Genomic DNA, 18,888 nt, shown 5'->3' on the forward strand with positions numbered 1-18,888 from the left:
GGAAAACTTTAAATATCTCAGTACGGTTCTCCACTCTCAAGTGAAACTTTGTGGCCTCATTGTTAGCCAGCAGATTGTAGACATCATGTAGTAAATTATGGTTGAGAGTGTTTTCACCTTTCTGCTTGTTATGGTCATTTTATCTCTATATCTAGGAAAAAAACTTTCTAGGACTGCATCAATTGAAAGCACAATATCTGCCAAACCATAAAAGCCCTTAAGCCAACTCGTTACAGAGAGGACAAAGAAGAAAGCGAGAAGTATTTTAGCTGGTAGCTGCCATCCTGTCTTCAGCCAGTTTGAGCTCTTGAGCTTTGGAAGGCATTGCAGAGTCTATTTGGCAACTAAAAATGTATTAAGGAAGTCCCTCATTCCAAATGCCATTAATATTCTTAACTCAGTGACATGACCAATAAGTTAAGAACCACAGACAGACACAGACATGAACTGATTTAACGTGTTACGTGTTTCTAATTATCTTGTCTATATTACACTTTATTTTGAAAAATATTGGTATTTTATATTTCTGCCAACCACAAATAAGTTACAGTTGTACAGTATTTTTTTGTGGATACGCTGAATCATGATGCTTCTCAACAACACTGTAGTTAACGTGCGGTGAGGTTCAGGCAAAGAGACCTTTAGATTATGGTCAAGAAAAGTTCACATTTTGGCGTAAAATACCTACATTTGAAAAGCAGGGACGAGTCAGTGAAAAACACAGAGGTTCTGTGGCTCAACACCAATGGAAACATCACAAAGGGTTGCCAACAATCGGTTTTCTTGTTTGTTGTCAGCAGTGGTCTGCAGTTTGGCAGGGGTCATCTAGGATTCATAGAACCTTAGTTACAGATGAAATACAAAAATGTAACATATTTGTGTTTGCTGACATTTTCTTCTGATGACCGGGCTGTTTGATGTGTGTACGTGTGTTTTGACTTCATTCAGATCACAGATTGTGTCTTTGAGGGGGTGAAGGAACTTTTAAAAATGTTTCTCTGTTTTCAGGTAATCCATTTAAAACCCTGAATGAGGACGTTTTAAGTGGAGATGGAGAATGTCTCTTCACACAAACATTTCATTCTCAATGGCTTCAAGGAACTCGGAGTTCTGAGGCCCGTCCTCTTCATCCCATTCTTCATCATGTTTGTTGTGTCACTGTCAGCCAACTCCATGCTGCTGTATGTCATCATTTCACAGAGAAGTCTCCACTCACCAATGTACATCCTCATTGCCAGCATGGCGTGTGTGGACCTGAGCTCCCCACTGGTCATTGTTCCCAACATGCTGCTGAGCTTCCTGTTTGGCTGGAGGGGAATCTCTCTGATTGGCTGCCTGGTTCAGATGCTCTTCATTCAGTTTTCAGGGGCTTTTCATTCCACATTGTTGGTGTGGATGGCACTGGACCGCTACTTTGCCATCTGTTCGCCACTCTGCTACCATGAACGCATGGCGTTACCACGATTCCTCAAATTTGTAATTCCACTTTTTATTAGAAACATCTTCCTGAATACATTAGTGGTGAGTCTGGCAGGATCATTGTCATTCTGCTCTTCAAATGTGATAAATCACTGTTTCTGTGAGCACATGGCCTTAGTGGAGCTGGCCTGTGAAAGCACCGCCAAAAACAACCTGGTTGGGCTTTTGGGTATCTTTCTCACCCCTGTAGCAGACTTCATTTTCATCAGTTCTTCCTATGTGGTCATATTCACCTCCGTGCTGAGTTCCGGTAAGTCGGGTGTTAAAGCGCTCCACACTTGCATCACTCACATTGTGGTAATGACCGTCAGCCTGACCTTTGCAGTTGTTGCATACCTGTCATATCGAATCAGAAACGGTCTTCCTGCTGCTGTACGGGTTTTCTTTAGTATCATGTATGTGTTTTTCCCAAGCTGTTTCAACCCGATCATCTATGGCATGAGAACCACTGAGATTCGACAGCACATCGTGAAGACCATGACATCCTGTCGCTTCGTGCGAACTGTTCCCCATTCTTAAAAAAAAAAAAACTATTAAAAATCTGAAATGTAAAATGTCAATTTAATGAGGAAAACAAAAATAGGTCAGAATTTTGTCGTGTCAAAAATGAAAATGCTCATGGAACGTAGAAATTAAGATGAACTGTTTTAAAATTATGTGATGCTTGATTCTGTTGATTCTTGATTCATCATCAAATCACCAGCTGTAAGTCTTACAAACTAACTTGGCTCAAGAGAGGAGTGGGGCTGTCAACTGGCCAACACCTGGTGTCCCTTTAATGGCAACAGGAAACAACATGGTTTATGCTTTTCATAAAACCCCAAAAATCTCAAGACCTTGATGATGCTTTCTGTTGAAAATTATGAGCTTTCATCTAATGGGTTTGATATGGCACAGGGGCCATTTTGCATGTTTCATCATAAAACAGGAAGTTGTAAATTAAGCAAACATTTTCCAATCTGCCCCAAACTTGGCATGCTTCTTCACAGTCCTGGCCTTTTGGCACCTGCATGCCAGAATGGTTATAGCTCCACCTACTGGCCACAAGAAATGACATGTTTTTCACTTTGATGTACACCTTCCAACCCCTTCCTACCCCATCCATATCAAAGTCAAGACCTGGATGATGCTTACTAATGAAGATTGTGAGTTTACATTGAATTATGTTACCTTGGTGAAACAGGAAGTTGATGTAACTTCTGTGTACCTTGTCCAGTCTGCCCCAGATTTCATTCGTTTCATATGGCCCCAGGCGTGAAGGCATCAACATGCCAATTAGGTTTATTTATACCTGAATTTTCAAACAAATGTGCCATGCTATCACAGCCACTGTTCTCATCTGAAAGAGCCTTCTTGATTGCTCATAATCTCTGCTGCCTGGGTAGAATCTTTCTGACCCTGATTTGCACTTGCACATTGTATTAAACTGACTTTCTTATCTAGTTTACACTTGTGCTCCCTGCCAAAAAGATGGGAGACCTCTAATATGTTTAAAGAAATGATACCCATCATTAAACTCCACCAACTTCTTTGGAGATTCCCCATTCTTCAACAGATCATCACTTGGCTTTTGGGATGTACAACCCCTCATTTGGGACTTCCGGTTAAGTGACGAGTCATGGCGGACTGATCAAGCTCTCCACGCCATCAATCAAACAAACAATCAAACAAACAATTTGATGCTTTGTACAGACAATTAATCTTGAGACTAATTATGGGCGAATAAACTTAAGTGAACAAACTCAAAGAAAGCCGACCCATATGAGTAAAGTAAATACCAGAAGATAACAGCGAGAAAAAGAGAAGAACATGAGCTCGGACACACCTGCTCTTGCTGAAATAAAGACAATGCTTGCTGAACTAAAAACAGATATGAGGTCGGATCTGAGGTCTGAAATGAAATCACTTTGTGGTGAGATGAAAAATGGATTTGAGTGACTGGAAGAGAAAGTGACAACGCTGAATGGAGCAGTTAAAAAACTTGATGGCTGACGAGGTGGAAAGTCGGATAAATGCTTCAGAGGATCGCAACGCTGCCTCTGAGAGATAGATATCCTTCCTCTTGCAAAGTAATCAATATTTACAAGAAAAATGTCAAGATTTGGAAACCGAGAGCAACGCAACAACCTGAGGATTTATGGAGTGGCGGAGGACACGGAGGCTGCAGATATGCTGAAGTTCATAGACCCGTTCATTAAAGGGCTCATAAATTTACCACCCAACGGCAATCTGGGATAGAAAGAGCGCATAGGTCACTCCAGAGTAAACCAACGAACCCGATGGACCCTCCGAGATCAATTGTTGTGAAATTTTCAAGCTCTCAAATTAAAGAAAGTGTCCTACACGGGTCTTGGAATAAAGAAGAAACTGGAGTTCAAAGGGAAGAGGATTTTTCTCGATCATGATCACTCTAATTCCCTGCAGAACAAAAAGAGAGAATACATCGAGATTAAGAAGCAATTAAAACGGCAAGAAATCAGATTCCAGTCACGCTATCCCAATAAGCTTAAAGTTTTCCTGGAGATGGGAGCGGTGGTGTTCAACTCAGCTTGGGAAGCAGCAGACGGCCTACGCGGGCATGGGATTAACTGTAAGGTGTCTGAAGCAGAACTTGCCCGAAAATAACTGCATGGACTGAGCCGGTCGGCTATGTGGGACACAAGGTTCGAGCCTGAACTGAAAGGCCAGACCATTAAAGACAATGTCGCACTTTTTGGGAAGGAATAACTCCAGACCGATCATCTGACAGACTGGTATTTGCATAGACATGCACGCACAGTGCTGACGCACACACACACACACACACACACGTGCGTGCATAATGTTATACAAGCGTGCTCATGTACGCCCATATGAACACACACACAGTGATTAACAGGATGCTTATTTCCGTTTAGATGAAAAAAACAACAACAAAAAAAACAAAACTAGCCTAAATATGAAATATGATTGATTTCTGTCTGGTACTGCGGGCTCTCTGTGGCCTTTGCTTTGCCCCCGCCATTGTTCCGATTTATTATCGGGGTGGTGGAGGGGGTGGAGTGGAGGCTATAGAGAGCCTGTAGTATTATGAACTCAGTTTTTCAAGGTGTGTGGATATAATTTTCATTTTGTAGTGCTTGTCTTAAGTTGATTTCTAAAAGGCCAGTTCAATGGGTTGGCTTATTACCTACTTTTTTTTTTTCAACATATGCACATTGATAACTGTACTCTATAATGAATGACTATATTAAAAGGAACTTATACCCTAGATATTTTGCTATAATTGTAACTGTAGCATTCATTTTGTCTGTACTGATTTTTTTTTTTTTTTTTTTTGATGGTGGTTTTTGACGTCACGGTCACTTTTCCTCAAACCACAAAAACGTTTAAAGTACTTATTAACTAGATGCAAATATTCTTTGGGGCTGTTTTTAAAATCTTGCAGCTCTGGGTCTTTACTAAAGATCCTAGCATCCATGCATGGACACAAGCATGGAAGACTGTGGATAGCTACTTTATGTATTGTAGCCCAAGTGGAAGTCATAATTTGTTGTCTGTTTTTTTTATATATATTTTTGTATGCATTTTTGGTTATTGAAAAAATTCCGAGAATGGATAAAGTACTTTCGATACAATTAAGGCACTTAGGTCTACAGCATATAATGCTGAATGAATTTGGTAGACTTGTGAGTACAAGAAATAGAACTGCAAACAGAATATACTATGTTTTAGTGTATGAATATCAATTTAATTTCATTTAATGTTAATGGTTTAAACAAGCCAATTAAGAGGAGTAAAGTGCTCGCACAAATGAAGTCTCAGGGAGGAGATATTGTATTCATGCAGGAAACACATTTGTCCAAAATGGAACATGAGAAATTAGCTAAATTGTTTAAAGCCCAAGTTTATTATTCGTCTTATCACACATCCAGAAGAGGTGTTATAATTATGATTAGGAACTATATTCCATTTGAAGTAGAGAATACAGTATGCGATAAAGAGGGCAGATATGTTTTTGTGGTCGGGAAGATAGATGGAGAATACATTACATTATTAAACATATACAACCCTCCCGAAGAAGGTCCAAGTTTAATTGAGAAGATTATTGATTTAATTACAGTGCAAAGTAAAGGGATAATTGTATTAGGAGGAGATTTTAATTTACTGATGAATGAAAAAATGGATTCACAAAGTAGTACAAAACATAATGCATAAAAAGATGCACTTTTGATGAGAAAATTCTCTAAGGATATGGGATTACTTGATGTATGGCGAACCTTAAATCCAACTCAAAGGGATTATACATATTATTCCCCAGTTACAGGAAATTACTCAAGGCTTGACTATTTTTTTATGTTCTCTAAAGACCTATCTATAGTTAAAAACATCAAAATTGGCCAAATATAGATCATGATCAATTCAGATCATGCACCTCTACAGATGACAATAAAGAGTAGTATGGAGGAAGGTGCTGGTATCTGGAGGTTTAATAATTCCCTTATTTTAGAAAAGGAATTTAAAACAAAGATAGGTACAAGGTATAAGGTAGGTATAAGGTATAAGGTACAATGACACAGAGGATGTAAATCCATTAATATTATGGGAAGGGGCAAAAGTTGTATTAAGGGGGGAAATAATAGCATATGGCTCATTTAGGAAAAAACAAAAAGAAAAGGCAAGGATTTCACTTGAAATGAAAATTGAGGAATTAGAGAAAGCACACAAAGCCTCTGGGGAAACCTCAGTATTGGAGAAACTCAAAGAGGCAAAAGCAGTAATGAATAATCTTTTAAATATGGAGACAGAAAAATCATTGTCCGTTTTGAGACACAGGACATATGACAGAGGCCCCAGAGCAGCTAAGGTGTTAGCCTAAAAACTTTAAAAAAACAGCAAAAGAGAGTATCGGTAACGCAACTTAATGGAAAAAATACAAATGTAGTAATCAGAGGTCGAAATGAGATAGCAAATCAATTTGCAAAATATTATCAAGAATTGTATGACGCTGCCCAAAATCCCATGAAGATAATTTTATTAAGTTTTTTCAAAAGTTGAATTTACCTAAAGGGACCAAAGAACAGAATATCACACTTACAAAGCCAATAACAGAGGAGAAAATTCATAATCATATTAAAAACTTAAATTACATAAGTCGCCTGGGAGCGATGGATATACAAATTCATTTTTTAAAGAATTTCAGTTGTGTGTAAAACATATAATTGGGCATTAGATAATGACACATGGGCAGCGACATGGAACTCCGCTATCATAACAGTGTTGCATAAGCCAGGTAAAAATCCAGCAGATTGGAGAACGTCTCTTTACATACACTTTTCGTCCTCAATGGCTTCAATGAACTCGGAGTTCTGAGGCCTGTCCTCTTCATCCCGTTCTTCATCATGTTTGTTGTGTCACTGTCGGCGAACTCCATGCTGCTGTAGGTCATCATTTTAGAGAGAAGCCTCCACTCGCCGATGTACATCCTCATGACCAGCATGGCATGTGTGGACCTGAGCGTCCCGTTGTTCTTCGTCCCCAACATGCTGCTGAGCTTCCTGTTTGACTGGAGGGGAATCTCTCTGATTGGCTGCCTGGTTCAGATGCACTTCATTCACTTTGTTGGAACTTTTCACTCAACTCTATTGGTGTGGATGGCACTGGACCGCTACTTTGCCATCTGTACACCTCTCTACTATCATGAGCGCATGGTGTTACCACCATTCCTCAAGTTTATCATCCCGCTTGTGGTCAGAAATGTCCTAAATGGTGTGTCCTCACACCATTTGTGGGTTTGGCAGGATCATTATCATTCTGTGTGTCAAATATGATGAACCACTGTTTCTGTGAGCACATGGCGTTAGTGGAGCTGGCCTGTGGAAGCACTGCAGTGAACAGCCTGGTGGGGCTCTTGGGCATGTTTCTCATCCCTGTGGCAGACTTCATCTTTATCTCTTCTTCCTATGTGGTCATATTTACCTCTGTGCTGAGGTCTGGTTGGTCTGGGATCAAAAGGTGCCAGGCAACATTGGGGATAGTCATTGAGCCCAGTGCTTATTACTGGACAGCTTCATCCAAACATCCAACATCATCAAATATGCAGCTGTAAGTCTTAGAAACTTGGCTGAAGAGAGGAGCGGGGCTGTCAGCTGATCAACACCTGGTGTTGAGTTGGATGAGGTGGTGGGGGAGGCTGCCAGACGGACCTGGTAAACTCAAATGTGTTATGAGGGTGAGTTCCTCCAATTCTCCAACACCATCTCTGGAAGATTTTTCCCTAAATCTTTGGGAAGGCTAGAGATATGGAATCAGATTGGTGAATGTTTTAACTCTCCACTGTGAAGGAAGCTGCTGGCAACTGAGGTCATAAGGTTATTAATCCCTTTTGTTGTGGTAACCTGAGAACCTGCAAAGAAGAATCTCTAGACTTGTCCTCAAGTAGCTGAATAGTACCAGGACATTAGAGGGGCTGCAGCTTGATAATCACTGAAACAACTCCTGCATGTGGAAGCCCTGGAATTGCCAACTGCCAAGGGTGGATGATATTTGCGCTTGCCCATGCTGAAAGGCCATTGTAATGTTGGGCTGTCTCAGGTGACTTAGGTGACCTTTTTAATGTTTTGTGGTGGATGGGGATAGTAAATTTGGAATGGCAAGGATCTGGAGGGTCTGCTCTGATTATCGAGGTATCACGTTGCTGAGTCCCCTCTGGAAAGTATATGCCAGGTTGCTGGAAAGGACCCTGGCATGGCTTGTTGACTGGGATAAGACTGTGTCCCTTTGAGTTTCTCCTTAGAGACTGCATCTCTGCTTTTAAAAATTCATCAACCTGTGACCTCCAGCAGGAATGAATGAATTTCAGCCTGAGTGTACGTTTCTCCAATCATTGTTGAAACAGAGCAGCTAATGTTGCTGCAAGAAGTTAGCGGAGTGGGTGCCAGCCAAACAGGAAACATTACATGATGTTCAATCTCATTACAGCATATTTTACAAAGGTCACACTGCTGATTTATTCCTCAGTAAATATCCTTAACCTCATTGTTTTTTTCTTGGCTGTTTGCCGCCTACCTGCAGCTGTTTGACTGTGGCCGATTTTCAAAATAAAGGCATATCCAAGAGATGAAGATATGGTTGAATGTTTTCACTTTGCATCCATGATATTAGATTGTTGATCAATAAATTGATGTATTGATCCAGATCAGTGGGCTGTTACACATGTGTACAGTACTACAGCTGATGAATACCTTGTTAACAATCATGACTTGAAGTTCTTAGATTGTTTCATTGTGAATTGGCTGAAATGGAATGAGGAGTTGAACGTCATCTCTGCAGCCTATGGCAGCATCAGATGGAGGGTATTAAAGTGCTTAGTCAGCATTCAGTAGGGACATGTGGTCGAAGGGATGGATGGAGGACATTAACACCTGGCAGACAAGACAAATTGCCAAACACCAAGAACAAGTAAAAGCTGCTGATTTCTTTTCGACAGAGCTGAACTGTCAGCAGCTCCTCTTGTTGAACTTTTCATGGTTGAGTTCACAAATCTGATTTTTTGACAGTGGGAGAGATATTTCACCTGGATTGTTTCAGACATTTTCTAGAGTTGATGATATGATCAATGATATGCTCTTTGATGACATTTTTAGATACTGTGAAAATGATTGTCTGAGTCTTCTAATGAATTTGAGTGTTTTCAGTGTTCTCTGTGATGTCAAACCAAACACTCTGAGGAGAGATGAGCCAGCTCTGCTTCTGGTGAGGTTTGTTTGTTAAAATGTGTGATGGTGCTGATGTGTTGTTCCTCTAACAAGTATATGCTTTTGAATCCTTTCAAAGTTTCCCTTCAGCTAGCAGATGCATTAACTGATAATGTTCTTGCTGTTTTTCTGATACAAGTTATTTCTCTGCAGTCACTCCTCTGCCTGTTTTCTTGTCGCTCGTATTTTCCTCTCCGACAAAACACTCAAACCCTTGCAAAATGTGAAAAGGTGATATTAGTAGACAGATTTGATTTCTGTGGGTCTAGACAAAGGCAGCTAAGTCACAAAGATGGTCACAAGAGAAAATATCAAGAATTTCAGGAGGCGGTAACTACTCTGACTGCAGGCCTGAATTTCTTTTCCTTTCTCCATTCCTGATGAAGTTGTTGCTTTGTTCTGTGGTCACTGAATAAAAGTAGTTTTTCGACAGAAAGTTTAAATTATCGTAGATAAAATTACAAGTCCGGTTTTTAAATACTTGAATATTAGTGACAATAATTCAGGGTGTAGGATAGGAGTTTCACAGGTACAGTCACTACTGACTGACTCACTATTTCAACCAGTCATTTTAAATTATTTTCTAAAAAAAAATTAAATGCAAGAGAATCTTGAACAAAAGTGTGTGTTTAGATTTTGCAGTAAGAGAGTAAATTCCAGATGACTGCAATTTAACCAAGAAACAGAAAATAACTAGTATTGTGTCTGTTAGCTGATCAGAATTTAAATATGTTTACCCTGCTTTGTTTACTAACAGTACTGATGTAAACAAATGTATATTAAAAATAAATTAAAGTGTCAGGAGCATTTTACTGTTTTATAGAGGGAGAGCGTGGGACATTTTGTATATTATATTTCTATGTTGTTGCAGACATAGTAGTAGTAGTGTTAGTAGCAACAGTATTAACAACTAAATGGTTAAAGACAACCTACTTTCATTTAAAATAAATGATGAAAGGAAATGATGAACACCACAGGAAAGTCTTTGGCAATAAAAAGGTTTCTCATTATCTTAATTTAAAATAGAATCTTCCCGAATGTGCAGATGGACCCTTTTTACATGTTTTGAACCTTTAACACAAATGTACATATCTTTATAAAACATCTTCATCAGTTTTTCTTCACTTTTGTTTGGAGAGATTGAGAGCTGCATCTGTATCTGTGGCTCTGGTCTGCAGTTTGGCAGGGGTCATCTAGGATTCATAGAACCTTAGTTACAGATGAAATACAAAAATGTAACATATTTGTGTTTGCTGACATTTTCTTCTGATAATCGGCCTGTTTGTTGTGTGTACGTGTGTTTTGACTTTATTCAGATCACAGATTGTGTCTTTGAGGTGGTGAAGGAACTTTTAAAAATGTTTCTCTGTTTTCAGGTAATCCACTTAAAACCCTGAATGAGGACGTTTTAAGTGGAGATGGAGAATGTCTCTTCACACAAACATTTCATTCTCAATGGCTTCAATGAACTCGGAGTTCTGAGGCCCGTCCTCTTCATCCCATTCTTCATCATGTTTGTTGTGTCACTGTCAGCCAACTCCATGCTGCTGTATGTCATCATTTCACAGAGAAGTCTCCACTCACCAATGTACATCCTCATTGCCAGCATGGCCTGTGTGGACCTGAGCTCCCCACTGGTCATTGTTCCCAACATGCTGCTGAGCTTCCTGTTTGGCTGGAGGGGAATCTCTCTGATTGGCTACCTGGTTCAGATGCTCTTCATTTAGTTTTCAGGGGCTTTTCATTCCACATTGTTGGTGTGGATGGCACTGGACCGCTACTTTGCCATCTGTTCGCCACTCTGCTACCATGAACGCATGGCGTTACCACGATTCCTCAAATTTGTAATTCCACTTCTTATTAGAAACATCTTCCTGAATACATTAGTGGTGAGTCTGGCAGGATCATTGTCATTCTGCTCTTCAAATGTGATAAATCACTGTTTCTGTGAGCACATGGCCTTAGTGGAGCTGGCCTGTGAAAGCACTGCCAAAAACAACCTGGTTGGGCTTTTGGGTGTCTTCCTCGCCTCTGTAGCAGACTTCATCTTCATCAGTTCTTCCTATGTGGTCATATTCACCTCTTTGCTGAGTTCCAGTAAGTCGAGTGTTAAAGCGCTCCACACTTGTGTCACTCACATTGTGGTAATGACCATCAGCCTGGCCTTCGCACTTGTTGCTTTCCTGTCATATCGAATCAGAAACAGTCTTCCTGCTGCTGTACGGGTTTTCTTTAGTATCATGTATGTGTTGTTCCCAAGCTGTGTCAACCCGATCATCTATGGCATGAGAACCACTGAGATTCGACAGCACATCATGAAGACCATGACATCCTGTCACTTCGTGCGAACTGTTCCTCATTCTTACAAAAACTATTAAAAATCTGAAATGTAAAATGTCAATTTAATGAGGAAAACAAAAATAGGTCAGAATTTTGTTATGTCATAAATGAAAATGCTCATGGAACGTAGAAATTAAGATGAACTGTTTTAAAATTATGTGATGCTTGATTCTGTTGATTCTTGATTCATCATCAAATCACCAACTGTAAGTCTTACAAACTAACTTGGCTCAAGAGAGGAGTGGGGCTGTCAACTGGCCAACACCTGGTGTCCCTTTAATGGCAACAGGAAACAACATGGTTTATGCTTTTCATAAAACCCCAAAAATCTCAAGACCTTGATGATGCTTTCAGATGAAAATTATGAGCTTTCATCTAATGGGTTTGATATGGTATAGCGGCCATTTTGCATGTTTCATCATAAAACAGGAAGTTGTAAATTAAGCAAACATTTTCCAATCTGCCCCAAACTTGGCATGCTTCTTCATCGTCCTGGCCTTTTGGCACCTGCATGCCAGAATGGACTTATGGTTATAGCTCCACCTACTGGCCACAAGAAATGACATGTTTTTCACTTTGATGTACACCTTCCAGCCCCTTCCTAACCCATCCATATCAAAGTCAAGACCTGTATGATGCTTACTAATGAAGATTGTGAGTTTACATTGAATTATGTTACCTTGGTGAAACAGGAAGTTGATGTAACTTCTGTGTACCTTGTCCAGTCTGCCCCAAATTTCATTCGTTTCATATGGCCCCAGGCGTGAAGGCATCAACATGCCAATTAGATTCATTTATACCTGAATTTTCAAACAAATGTGCCATGCTATCACAGCCACTGTTCTCATCTGAAAGAGCCTTCTTGATTGCTCATAATCTCTGCTGCCTGGGTAGAATCTTTCTGACCCTGATTCGCACTTGCACATTGTATTAAACTGACTTTCTTATCTAGTTTACACTTGTGCTCCCTGCCAAAAAGATGGGAGACCTCTAATATCTTTCAGGAAATGATACCTATCATTAAACTCCACCAACTTCTTCAGAGATTCCCCATTCTTCAACAGATCATCACTTGGCTTTTGGGATGTACAACCCCTCATTTCCTTTTTGTAGTGCAATAGATATATTTGTCACAACCTGTTCAATCTCAAACAATCCTGTTATTGAAATACGGCGACAATGTCAATTGATATGGTCGACTTTTATTCTATGTATAATGTCTCTATGGATATAACACTGGGAAGCATTTGGCTTTGTTTGTATTTTCAGAAAGCAATTTAATATGATTATTCCCTTCAGCTGGTACCACATTCAATATATCATCAAAATATTGATCCAGTGATTCCTGACCAATCTCAACAGGTATAATGCATGTATCCTGGAATATACGATGTTGCTATCTTTCATGAAAAAGCTTATCTTCACATCTGTAGATGCTTCTCCACTTTTTACATTAGTATCACCCTGCTTTCCTAAAACCTCATTATTTTGTTCCCTACAAAACTCACTGAGCCAAGCTTTATTAAACTCTATGTGTTTATGATGCAAATTTGTCGATTTTGAATATTGCAATGCTTGCTTTATGTGCATAGTGTCAACACACTAATAATCATAATGCCCTTTATAAGTTGGCTAATGCTTCAGTTTTACACACAGCAAAGATCTGTTCATATGAGAACAGGGCAACAAATTGTTAGTGTGCACGACATTTGCTGGAACACATCAACAACAAGTCAATATACTCCATTTTGCCCACCTTTGGGTAATGCTAACATTTTCATAAGTCGTATATGTCAGACAATCTTATGTTTCCTAAAGTTATTCAAACATGCCAATTCTGTCAGAATATGATAAACTGTCATATTATTCATATCACATTTAGGTGGTATTGCAGCTTTATCAATCTTGTAGTCATACGTGAAACAAATCAACAGCTGATTTAGGTGTCATGGTGATCCTGCCACCCACTGGCAACAGGAAGTAATTGTTGTCTGACAATTACAATTTGATTTACATTAAATTTCCATGCTTTGGTCTATGATTGATTTAGAGCAACATGATGTATAATTCTTGGGTTCTCCAGCATGGCATGGTGGACACAGGAAGTGGTATCACTGTGAATTAGCTCATTCCAGCACCCACAAATAATAATACTTATTATTAATTACTATTATTATTAGGGCCCGAGCGACGACGAAGTTGTCTGAGAGGACCCTATTGTAATCGCGCTGTTTATTAGGGCCCGAGCGACGATGAAGTCGTCCGTGAGGACCCTATTGTAATCGCGCTGTTTATTATTATTATTATTATTATTATTATTATTAGGGCCCGAGCGACGACAAAGTCGTCTGTGAGGACCCTATTGTAATCGCGCTGTTTATTATTATCATTATTATTATTATTATTATTATTATTATTATTACGAACATTTAATCCCCAATTTCACCCCTTTCCCAAATTCAAAAATTCACCAAATTTGGCACACGCCTTTGGTTGGGTGAAAAATTTGATATTTCGACAGTGTTCTATGTGGACGGGGCCAAATTATTAGGGCCTGAGCGACGACAAAGTCGTCCTTGAGGACCCTATTGTAATCACACTGTTTATTATCATTATTATTATTATTATTATTATTATTAGAGCCCGAGCGACAACGAAGTCGTCTGCGGAGGACCCTATTGTAATCGCGCTGTTTATTATTATTATTATTAGGGCCCGAGTGACAACGAAGTCGTCCGCATAGGACCCTATTGTAATCGCGCTGTTTATTATTATTATTATTATTATTATTATTATTATTATTATTGTTCTTGCGACATTTCGTGTCCCAATTTCGGCCCTTTCCCAAATTTGAAAATGCTTCTAACTCTCCACATTCGTCCGGCCACATCCGAAATTCAATATTTTTGGGCGGTTGCACATGGTTGGCACGAAATGCCGAAATAGCGCCCCCTACAAATTTTCAAAATACCCTCCCCATTGGGGTTAGTTTGTCATAGGTAAACGTAATTTGGTACACACATGTATCATACCGAGACGCACAAAAAAGTCTCTTAACATCATGGTAAAATCCCAACAGGAAGTTGGCCATTTTGTTTTGATATTTTTCGTTATGGCGATTTCCACAACTTACATTTGAACGAACTCCTCCTAGGGATTTCGTCCTATCGACTTCAAAGTTGGTACAGATCATCCTGAGAACATGCTGATCAAAAGTTATTAAAAGCTTTTCTCTATGTCAAGGGGCACGGCCGCTAGGACGTGACAAATTTTGGCAACTTTTTGTTTTCTTGCCATCGAATTTCGAACGGCTCTCCCGCCCACATAGTTGATCTCAGCAGCTTCAAACTTGCTGGACATGATGATGGCTCCGCCCCGAACGCCCCGATATGTTAATATCCCACCTTACTCATAGCACCCCCCGGTGGTAACAGGAAGTGATCAGTTTTTACTTTAATATGTACTGATGACACAAACTTGACCGCATCAACTTCATTCCACTTCTAATGCATGCAGAACAAGTTGGTGAAGCCACCTTATGAACGCTGTGAAGCTACGTCTAATGGTGTCCATGTGGCGGCGTGGTGACTATCGATCTCTCGCCAGCAAATACGTTTGGCATTTTGATGGCTTCAACAACCTACACAGGTCAAGAATAGCGAGCTCTTACATCTGATAGGGGCGTCGCCCATGGGGGCGTGATTTCCACATGTTGTATTGTAACGAACTAGTCCTAGGGATTTCATCCAATTGACTTCAAATTTTTTACAGATCATCCAGAGACCATGCTGATCAAAAGTTATTAAAAGCTTTTCTTTATGTCAAGGGGCGTGGCCGCTATGGTGCTTCCCTCGCCACCAAATACGTTTGGCTTTTTGATGGCTTCACCGTCCCCATATCCTCATGAAAATTGATACACAGGTCAAGAATGGCGAGCTCTTGCATCTGATAGGGGTGTTGCCCATGGGGGGGACAAGATGCCTCTATAGCGCCCCCTTGAAATTTTCAAAAAAACCCTCCACATAGGTTTTTTTTGGAGTTGGAACATGAAAATTGGTACACATGTGTATGTTGTCCAGACGTACATAAAAGTCTCTGGCACCAATGGTCTACTCTAAACAGGAAGTCGGCCATTTTGATTTTGACTTGTCATTTTGGCGTGATTTCCACTTGTTGTATTTTAACGAACTAGTCCTAGGGATTTCATCCAATCGACTTCAAATTTTTTACAGATCATCCAGACACCATGCTGATCAAAAGTTGTGCTCTGCATGTCTGTAGGTCAAAGGGCGTGGCTGCTATCGCGCTGTCATTGTTGATGCATCGCCATGCATATTCAAGCAGCTCTCTCTCCCACATACTTCATCCAAACTGCTTCAAAATTTTTGTACATGATAAGAGCCCCACCCTCAATGCCTCCATATGCTCGTAGGCAATGTTGCTCATGCCGCACCCTTGTGGAAACAGGAAATGCCCTATTATACATTGACATTGTCCGATTTGCTCAAAACTTCACGTGTGTGATGAGGGTCCATCCCTGAAAGCACCTGCCCACACCTAGTTACATTCATAGCGCCACCTGGTGGATGAACGAAACATTGCGTTTTTTTGCTCCTGCCAGATTTTTTCTCCCTTCTCGCTTCACGCCAAAGCCCCTGCATGCCTCAGGCCCCCGCGGTGGCATGGGGGAGTGAGGGCCTGATCACAGCTGCTTGCAGCTTTAATTATTAGGGCCTGAGCACCGGTGCGAGGACCCTATTGAAATGCAAGGATTTTTTATTATTATTATTATTCTTCCTCCAAATGAATTGCCTTTTTGGGAGGCTTAACATACCCGAAAACTCATGAAACTTTGCATACATCTCAGAACTGGTGAAAAATTTGATATTTTAAGGGTCTCGTGTGCAGGTTCCAAAAACTGGCTCAGTAGCGCCCCCTACAAAAGTTTGAGGAAACAGCCCCTGAAGCTAGTTTAACCTACATGCATGAAACTCGGCAGGCTTATGTAACGCCCAGAGACGTACAAAAAAGCCTCTTGGAGGCATGCTCTAAACCCAACTGGAAGTCGGCCATTTTGAATTTACTGTTAGACCCCTAACTTTAGTTTAAAGTTAGGGGTCTCGCCACTAAACAGGAAGTAGTTTATAACTCCAGCATACATGGTCCAATTTTGGCCAAACTTCACAGGATTGATGACAGTCCCGCTCTGAACACATCTACATGTCAATAATTAGAGATAAATAAAGCGCCCCCTACTGGCAACAGGAAATGTCATGTTTTAGTCTTTAATGTACATCTCCTACAGACTTGACCAGATCCATCTCAAATTTGGTGAAAAAAGTCATAAGACGTTCATGATGCTTTATTGTGGAAACTGTGAGTTTTCGTCGAAGGGCGTGGCCACGGCCTGGCGGCGAACTTTGATGTTTCGCCGTGATGATAAACGTTGCTGTAACTTGACTCCACGTGGGAATATCTTGCCAAAACTTCACACATATGATGACAGTCCAGCCCTGAACACATCTACAGAGGAATTTTGAATCACCGAAGTCCTTAGACCTTGATGATGCTTAAAAATGAAGCTTTTGAGTTTTCATCAAACGCTGTCACCGTGGCGAACTAGTCCTACAGATTTTATCCAATCGAGTTCAAACCTTGGTCTGTCCCATCCCAAGACCTTGAAGATGAAAAGTTATTAGAAGCTTGAGTTTTCATCAATGCGTGTGACCGTGGGATGGCGTCAAAGTTAGGGGTCTCGCCACTAAACAGGAAGTAGTATATAACTCCAGCATACATGGTCCAATCTTGCCCAAACTTCACAGGATTGATGACAGTCCCGCCCTGAACACATTTTCATTACCATATTTCCTGATACTCATAATGCCACCTACTGGCGACAGGAAGTAGGTCTCATCAAACACTTATATTTCGATTCATCTGAAAGTTAAATGCTGTGGTGTATATTTGATGTAGAAAAACATGATGTATAATTACTGCGCTCTCCAACTCCCTCTGGTGGAAAGAGGAAGTGATACAAAATGTGAAATATGTCATTCCAGCGCTGTATCAAGGATATGCCAAGTCACTCCTGCATGCAGTGTCTAACTTTGACAGAAATGAACTGACGTGTCAGAAGGCGTCTGGCACTGTACCAACACCATAACACTCATGGAAATGAAATTGATAGGGGTGGTATAGACTGGCCCCTGTAACTCACACACAAAAAATGACCAGCAGGTGGCACTATTTTCAATGCAAAAGCGTTTTTGGCCCACAACTCCGCAAATGTCGCACATTTTGAAACTTTATATCTCAGTGTTCCCTGAATTCAGCTGAATTGTGTGATGTAAGGCACGTCCACTTTTGCATTAAATTTCCATTTGCAAAATTGCGAACAATGAGAAACCTACTATTTCGAACTCCTCCTAGGCGATTTGACTGATTTGCACCAAACTTTGCACGAAGCATCTGTGGACCCTTCTGACAAAAAGTTATTAAAAGAATTTTGATAGTCCTAAAAACGCCCAAAATATAAAACAACAAATTCCTGCATATTGTTTTCAAAACAGACAGCCTTTCATATCTTGACCAAATACAGTCGGATTACCACAACACTTTCACTAGTTGTGTGCCATGGCCCGATGAGGATTTGTGCAAAATTCGGTGCAAATCGGCCAATAGGTGGCGCTCTGGTGGCAGTCTAATTAGTGTGAATGGAAGTAAATTTCCAAATCTCACGACTCCACCCCCGGATCTGAAACGATTCCCCTTTGGGGGTGTGGCTTTCAGATTATGATCCGTTGTGCTGTGTCTACATGGCGGTTGGTAGCACAGCTTTCGCATCAAAATGTAAATATACCATTATCTAATGTCTAGCGTTTTAAGGCCATACGAAGGCCACTCACCATCTGATGTGAGCCAGCTATTTGAATTGTCACCTACTTAAAACGTGGGCGTACCGATCTCTAATTGAGCCGGGGTCATGCTAACAGTAGCTAACGCGGCTCCATTGACTGGAGTCAGCTGTCAGTCAGTGTTGCAGCACGTGTCCCAGCTTGGTAGTGTAAGCGTGTATGTGTGTATGAAGTGTGTGTGTTACGCTAGACAGCCTGGGACGGAGTATTTTACGTGCTACCCCCTGGAGTGTTACCAGAGTTTTTGGAGTGCTCAAATAAACGGGCCTTCTTCCCGAACGCAAGAACAACACCCCGTAACGTTACAGCTTTCTACAGGCTGCCTTTGTCGGACGGCGAGATGCTGAAGTTGTGGCTAACTTAGTTGTGCTACAAATGGATGCTAACACTCCTGTCCACACACTGCGCCTTGCAGACCA

At 40.6% G+C, this 18,888-nt stretch overlaps 2 protein-coding genes and 1 pseudogene across 2 annotated transcripts; all 3 read left to right on the forward strand.

Annotated features, from left to right (window-relative positions):
* The first annotated feature begins 1,050 nt into the window (after positions 1-1,050).
* Positions 1,051-1,998, forward strand: LOC144462697 (olfactory receptor 52K1-like). The gene has a single exon (XM_078166815.1). It carries the CDS (start codon positions 1,051-1,053, stop codon positions 1,996-1,998), a length of 948 nt encoding a protein of 315 aa, XP_078022941.1.
* A 1,572-nt stretch (positions 1,999-3,570) lies between these two features.
* LOC144462698 (olfactory receptor 52N2-like) lies at positions 3,571-7,567 on the forward strand (annotated as a pseudogene).
* Positions 7,568-9,138: 1,571 nt separating this feature from the next.
* On the forward strand, positions 9,139-11,593 carry LOC117259272 (olfactory receptor 52K1-like). The gene is given in 2 exon segments (XM_078166816.1): positions 9,139-9,147; positions 10,634-11,593. A coding segment is annotated over 1 exon segment (960 nt). The 5' UTR covers positions 9,139-9,147.
* The last annotated feature ends 7,295 nt before the right edge of the window (positions 11,594-18,888 follow it).

Source organism: Epinephelus lanceolatus, chromosome 4, assembly GCF_041903045.1.
Source record: "Epinephelus lanceolatus isolate andai-2023 chromosome 4, ASM4190304v1, whole genome shotgun sequence".
NCBI lineage: Eukaryota > Metazoa > Chordata > Actinopteri > Perciformes > Serranidae > Epinephelus > Epinephelus lanceolatus.

What these genes read in the sequence shown, in the direction of transcription:
- LOC144462697 (XM_078166815.1), top strand. Translation starts at nt 1,051, where the DNA reads ATGGAGAATGTCTCTTCACACAAACATTTCATTCTCAATGGCTTCAAG.